At 39.6% G+C, this 7477-nt stretch overlaps 1 protein-coding gene across 1 annotated transcript in view; it reads left to right on the top strand.

The window, feature by feature from the left end:
• Nucleotides 1–7477, top strand: part of LOC103620521 (sorting nexin-2) — a 53778-nt gene that overhangs the window by 15140 nt on the left and 31161 nt on the right. Inside the window, exons 2-4 of the mRNA XM_008639139.2 lie at nucleotides 824–899; nucleotides 2163–2276; nucleotides 2510–2603. Of these exons, the coding sequence (XP_008637361.1) occupies nucleotides 824–899; nucleotides 2163–2276; nucleotides 2510–2603 (284 nt within the window). The remainder of the gene's footprint in view (nucleotides 1–823; nucleotides 900–2162; nucleotides 2277–2509; nucleotides 2604–7477) is intronic.

Below are 7477 nucleotides of genomic sequence, written 5' to 3'. Positions count from 1 at the left end.
GTGGGGAGGCGCTATCTCTTCTACGATACCGTCCGGTTCCCCTCCAGGGTCAAACGGGTCAGGGGACGAGGGGCCATCTTCTGGTTCTTCTCCCACAGCCCCGACAGACTTACGGTTCGCTGGCGGAGCAGAAGGGCTCCGCACAGCTGCCGCAGTGGCACATTCTGTTAGTTCATCTTAATTGGCAATATTGAATACTTTCCTATGCTCCCATGGTATTTTGAGGTATTACGTTTCTGTAAAGCATTCTTTTAAACGTCAGACACTTTCTGTTAATACATAATATTAAAATCAGTTATGACAAACTTGCAGCAGTTTTTAGTGAATGAGAACTGTAGAAATTTCCATCTTCAACTCACATTTGTACAATCAGTGGTTTTTAGATCCAAGCAGAAATGCAAAAAATTTCAAAAAGAAAGACTTGCACTAATTTAACTTCTGGGTGGATGAGTCCTGTAGAACTAATATAGGAAGAAGGCTGTCTAGCCAATGAATAAATAGTTCATTTAAATTGGGTGTTGTTAGAACAGAAAGCCTTCACTGAGGTGTTTAAAATATCAAGTATATTATTTTAATACTGTGCAATATAGATTTATGGCAGATTATGACATCTTAAGTTTCATATAAACAAACTAGGTTAGAAACCACTGCCAAGAACTTGTCTCTAGAGATGACTACAACTGTTCAAACCCCATTAGATAATGAAAAAAGGTTACATGCTGCCTGCATTGTACCCATTCTTTAGCTAAAGGATACTTTCCAATGCTGTCAGGCACATGAAATCCATTTTGTTATCTAATATTTGAACTTTTTTAAATCATAGGTATCTACAAAGAACAGTAAAACATCCTACCTTGTTGCAAGATCCAGATTTAAGGCTATTCTTGGAAAGTTCTGAGGTATTTACCGTCTTTTAAGTTCTTTATTTGTTTCCAGATGTGGTAATGTACAAAGCAATGCACTCTTTGTATTGAAACCTAATCTCCTAAATTTATATGAAATCAAATTGGATTGTACCCTTCATGGGACAGAGTGACAAAAGGCTACTTAGGTAATTGTGTACAAAGCCTACTGCCTCTGCCTCTGATAAATCTTAGGCTAGTATTGACCAAAAGCTATCTGCTGTTCAATGACTTCTGCCAAGTGAGTTGGTTTTTCTGGTTCTGTGTGAAGCTCATCATACACAATATAAAAATCCATAGTCAGTGCTACTGAGATTTAATTAAAATAATGAATTAAACTGGCTTGGAAACAGTTCTTGCCTCTAGGAGTCAAGCTTGAGGTTTATTGGCATAACGTGAACAGGCATGCAGTGCTGCTGGCCATGCTAGATGTTTTGAGGACTTCAGTCACCAGTGCTATATCAATCTGGCACCTTTTACAAAAGGAAATATATTGTGGTTGTCTGTTATTTCTCCAAAAACACATCTATAAGCATACATAGTTGATTTGCTGTGATAGTGGATTATCTTTCGGCCAATGTCAATATCTTAGCTATGCTAATAAGTCATAGAGGCCTCATTACTGACAGAAGCATCATTGATAGATAACTTAAAAGTGTCAATGCTGCTGACACAAAGTATCAGATATGAAGGGTAAATGGCCTGATATATTTAGTCTAATGTTAACAAAGAATAATATCAATTTCAAGTTTGTTAACTTATTCATGAGGACTTCTAAGTACCTCAAAATGCACAGTTCTCTCAATACTCATGAGGTAGGTTTTGAAACCTGAACTATATTTAAAAGCAAAAAGACATCAACTTTCTATGAACTGTACACAATATGAATCGTGCATTGTAATGAAATGGATTACAGAATTTCTGTATGTAATTATAAATCTAAGCTTTTCTGTTTCTGTAGTGGCAGTTTGTTCTTTGTAGTATATAGTTGACTAGTTACGGCCTTTGGCTAGTTCATAACTTCTGACAAGTAGGTTGTTTGTTCCATTTAAATGTAAAGGTGTAGAAGTAAAGTAAATAGTCTGTATTGTTAAGTTTTCCTCTGAGAATGTAAAAATAGTAAAACTGAGAAATTGGATTCCACTAGATTGTAACACATAGGAGTAAAGAAAATAGTTTATCCTTTTCTCCCCCTTGTACCCAGTTAAACCTTCAGCCTTTAAACCAGTCTGTTTGCCCTTATTTGTCATTCATTTCCAGCTGCCTAGAGCGGTTAACACCCAGGCTCTGAGTGGAGCAGGAATATTGAGGATGGTAAACAAGGCTGCTGATGCTGTCAACAAAATGACGATTAAGATGAATGAATCAGATGCAGTAAGAGCTCATTTTTTTTACTCGAATAATGAATGAAATGAATTCATGAAGCTCAAGAATTGCATTTTAAAACTGTAGACATAGAAAGTAAGATAGTAATCTGCTTTATTGTCTTGGATTCTTAGCTGTATCAGTTGACCATCCTAGCAATATATGAATCATTTGCTTCTTTAAAACAAGGAATGCTGTTGGTAATCCAAATTATAATGCTAGACTTTTTCCTCTTTTGTCAGTGGTTTGAAGAAAAACAGGAGCAATTTGAGAATCTGGATCAGCAACTTAGGAAACTTCATGCCAGTGTTGAAGCATTAGTCTGCCACAAAAAAGGTAGCTTGACTTCTATGTGACTGCATGACCTTAAGTACTTAGAGCTTTAGAAAATGTTAATGAAACAGGAACTTAGTATGTCAAAACTCTTAACTAGCAAATAGTTTTGCGGTAAATTTCAATGCAAAAGTCTTCTAATGCTACCTTTTCGTTTAAACTGCTCTAGCATTTCTGGTATATCTGTATATCTGTTTTTAACCTTAATTTTATCAAAAATATATTTGAACTTGAAAGTTACAATATTGATTAGCATAGCCTTTTTTTTCTTGCAGAGATTTAATAGCATAACTAGCAAGTGATATCCGACAGTAGACATCAATAAATGTATCTAGATCACATGGTGTCACCTGAAACCAAGGGGACAGACAGGTTCTTTTAGGGATCTTTGGCAGAATGATGACAGCACTAAGTCATAGTTACAGTTGGAGATTTATTTTACTTTACAGGGTTTTATGATTAGTATAGAATATAATTTATAATCAGAATAATACAAGATTTCTATAAGCAGAATCAGTGTAGTACAATTTTATAAGTAGTGTAGCGTAACCAAAAAATTGGTAAAAATAAAAAAACTTCTTAACACCAATGTAGCATTAAGAAGCAGGCATTCTTTATTCAGCTGGATGCACGAGGGGGTAGCTCCTCCAAAAGTCACGCATGCTGAGTACAGGAAAGTTCCTGTTTAGATATGATATTTTACATACATATTCATTGATTTTCCCAGAATAAACATACATATGATAATAATTTCCTCAAAATCATTAACATATTTTCCCTCCCCTTTACACATGCGTTCTTCTGTCCTGGGGGTCTCTCTGGTGGTCCCTGGTGGTCAGCGACCCCAAAGTCATACTTGACCACCCAGTGAACTGGTAAAAGTTGGCACAACTGGGCTGGTTGCTATCCAGTTCTCCTTCTTACACAATGGGCATTGTGCAGTTCCATGGACCAGTGGGTTTTGAAGAATAAACATTGTGTTATCTCACCAGGTGTAGACAATTTTTCATCTGGCAACAGTAGTACAGAATTTTATAGCACCACTTAGCTTATGGTTTCTAATCACCTGGACCCTCTGCAAATCAGGTCACATCTTAATACTTGGTTTACTGTATGAACATAACAATCATAATCTATATTTGAAAGACATATAAAAGAACACTTGTCACTCAATCCTCGGAGGAAGCAGGTGACAGTGGAGGCACCTCTGGCCACTGGGAGGTCACAGGTCTCACTGTCCAGCAGCAGTTCTGGTCCAAGTTCCCTCTTAGGACTTGTAACTGCTCTGTTATGCTTCCCTATTCTGTGATGGAGTCATCAACAACACCTGGTTATCTGGGTGCCTAGGGCTTTCAAGGCCAGTAAGAAGGGGATTAGTTAGCCTGGAACCCAGGAATCTTGAGGCCAATAGGGCGGGAAAGAAGAAATCTTTGATTCATCTACTTGGTTCACAGGACCTTCAGGGCCTGATAATGAGGGGAAAGGGGACTAATACGTGACCAGGTTGGTCACAGAGAATGTCTGTTTGCCTTATAAAATGACATTAGTTATGCTAACCATATTACCAGGGGTCAGGAGCAGGGGGTACCAGCCACACCCCACCCCCAACACCATCACAAACAGGGAAGTATGCCAGTGGTGGTGGCACCATCACCTCTTGCCCATGACCTGAAACTTAGTAATAGGGTCATAAAGAGGACTCCACAGCAGTAATGGGCCTTTTGTTGTCTAAAGGCTGTTCATTTGAGGAGGGAGGAGAGTATAAAACATTAATTTTTAGTAACCAATATGCATAAAGATTTAAAGCAAGATATAATACAAAATAACATAATTCCAACAGCCATAGTAAGAGCTAATATTAACAGAACATGACAGGCCCATGCTCTGAAGTCAGGTAACCAAGACCACAGCCAAAACCAGGCAGTTGATAGACCTTCTGACAAGGGTTGCTTGAGTTATTTGGTGAAAGGTATGAACTTGTCTTTGATTTATGTTTATATGATATTAGATTTGTTTAGATTTGTTAGTATAAAAACAAATGGTATTTGGCAGTACCCATACACCTCCTTGTGATGCTAGAAGATAGTCTGTGGCCTAATGGTTTTGAATAGGTAATCGTGATATAGGTGTAAATAGGTGTTTTTACCAGGGGTTTAATTACAAAATGCTTATGGCATACAGGTTGTGTAAAAAAGGAATAGTTAAATTTTTGGTTTGAAATGCACAGGAAACAAGATGTGCTATGGTACAAGTACTTCCTTCCCATTGTGGTCAAAGACTTTTATACAGAGCCAGAACTATCCAGATGCTAGAATGGTAGGCCACCAACTTGATTTCATAAGAATATCTAGGGAAATATTTCTCACACCATTGATAAGTCTCCTTTTCACTGTCAGGATGATGAAGTTTGAGTAGGGAAGTGTGGCTCGTTCAAATAGTATGAAAAAGAATTGGCATATATAGAGCCGATCATGTTATGCCAGTTACAGGTGGCCCAATTGTTGTTAGTACTTAACCAACCATTACTCTGTAAAATGTAGAATTAGGACCAGTGAAATTATAGAATTTCAGCAAAATGTACCATTAATATTCCATGCAAGATTCCAGAGTGGTGAAATATTTAAAAGAGCAGTGTTTTGTTTTTACAGATCCATGTGGTTCTTAAATTGGAGTCATTACAAACTCTGGTTCAATTACAGCATATCATCTGAAACTGGGTTTGCATCTAGCTGTAGAGCAGAGTATAGTCACAAAGGCTTGTTTCTCCCACACTGAATTTATGTGTTCATGCATTGTAATGCACCATGGGGTTTTATCATATGAATGTGCCATAAAAGGTTGGGCTTTATAAGTTGGAGGGTTGGGAATTAAGTATACCAATTTAGATTGATACCAAGATGTTTCAGGAACAGATTCAGCTAACCATGCGGAATTAGCATGCGAAGACTGAGAATGGTGTAAACAATACCAACAGTTTGATTCATTACCCATTTGAGAGATGATGTTCATTAACTAAATGACATGATTATTGTTCCAGTCAAGAACAGCGTCACGCTGAGAAAAGCAACAGGCTGACAGTGGGGGTTTTACAGGTTTCGTTGTTTGGAGACCAGGAAAATGAGCTCATTCCACTGTAGCATGCATACTTGTTGTAGAGGAATTCCTTGTGGAACGGGTACATATGATACCCCAGGAGAGCTTGGGCACCCCAGGGCTGTTGCAGAAGGGGCCTCAGGCTTGCAAGGCACCTGCTAGCCGGCAGCCTTGAACAGCCTTGGGAAAAGGTATACACTGGTCAGCTCCCGCGCTGCTTAGAGGCTTTCTCGTGGGAAAGGGGCGTGAACTTGGCAAAGTATAACTTGGTGTAAGTAAACAATAAAACTGGAGCACGATGCTCAAATCGTATCGGTGTTCGTGTCGTGACTCCGGCTGGTTCCCCTGCACCCGGGACTTCCCCCCCTGCTAAACCACTGGGCATCTGGTGGGTGTCTGTCAGTTATTTAAGCATCAGACAGCTTCAGGTAGGGCTTTACTCCATTTTTCTGTATATAAATGTAGCTCTAGAGTTCATTTTAGTAGACCATTCCATCTCTCAACCATGCTATTACTTTGGGGTCTGTAGGGCAGGTGGAACACTCAGGCAACTCCATTATGTTCACACCACTCTTGTACAATTTTAATTTTTAAATGAGAGCCATTGTCAGACTGCACAGCTGTGCCAGTTTGGACAAATTTGAAGGAAAATATCCCCTGATAGAAGGCAGGTTACAACCACCCCTCCCCCACCAGGTTTGGGGAAAAAAGAAATTTTCATTGGAGGAAAGTGAAAGAGATAAAAACTATTTATTTAACAAACACAGGAAAAGGATAATAATGCTAAATAATAAAACCTCTCGCTGTGGAGAGAAACCTGGGAAAATTTCAGAGTCCTTCTGTAGATGTGCTCTCTGTCCTCCTCCTCGGAGCTGGGACGGGGTGGGCACAAGTTGTGTTCTCTTCTGTCCTGCCAGTTGCAGGGAATGGTAGGGCAAGAAATGGGAAAATCACGCAGATGAATACCTGGCTTCGAGACTGGTGTTACCAGCAGAATTTTGGGGTTTTTGATCATGGGTCAGTTTATATGACACTGAGCCTGCTGGTGTGGAAATACTCACAGCTCTTAGCTGGCTAGGCTGGTAGTTCAGTGCCTTAGAAAGCCTCGAGCAGCCTAGAGAGGTTACACGGGCAATCTGGCACTTCAGTAGCTCTAAAGATGTCAAGTGGTATCTGCAAAGCTAATACCACAAGTAGAAGCAAAGAGGGAGGAATATAGCTCTTGGCTTATGCCTTAATCCTGCAATTAAATGCTTTCAATCACAGACAGAGACACACAGAAGTTGCTCACAGAAGGGAGCAGAGCCAAAGAGGGCAGGCCCACTCTGAGCTCTCTCTTTTATTCACGAGAAGGGAAAGGGGAGAGCTAGGGGCAGACCCAGGATAACTGGCCAATCAGACACTGCTCTAGAGTTTGAGTTACTTTCAATTTTGCCCACACTTTGGAACAAAGGGGATTCAGAGCACATGGCTGTTTGACCAGTCTCAGGGAGAGGGAGGGGAGGCTCTCTCTGAGCAGGCAGCAACAATACCCTATTTTTTTTCTTTAAAGCTGGGTTGTAACTCTTAGTAACTTAAAGTGCATAAAACAGTAACAAATAACAGTGCAAAACATAATAGGAATCTATCATCCCTACAACCCAACAGTACCTAGGATGTCCTTAACCTAGTTCCCCAGTTAAAACTCGGGGGTTAGTCAGGACATCTATGGTATGGGGTATCAGGACGAAGATTTACAAAATACAGTGGAAAATGTGAGTGCAAAACAGTGCAACTTAAGGGAT

This window comes from Corvus brachyrhynchos, unplaced genomic scaffold (genome assembly GCF_000691975.1).
Source record: "Corvus brachyrhynchos isolate BGI_N302 unplaced genomic scaffold, ASM69197v1 scaffold358, whole genome shotgun sequence".
Lineage (NCBI taxonomy): Eukaryota > Metazoa > Chordata > Aves > Passeriformes > Corvidae > Corvus > Corvus brachyrhynchos.
This window is presented reverse-complemented; position numbering and strand designations above follow the sequence as displayed.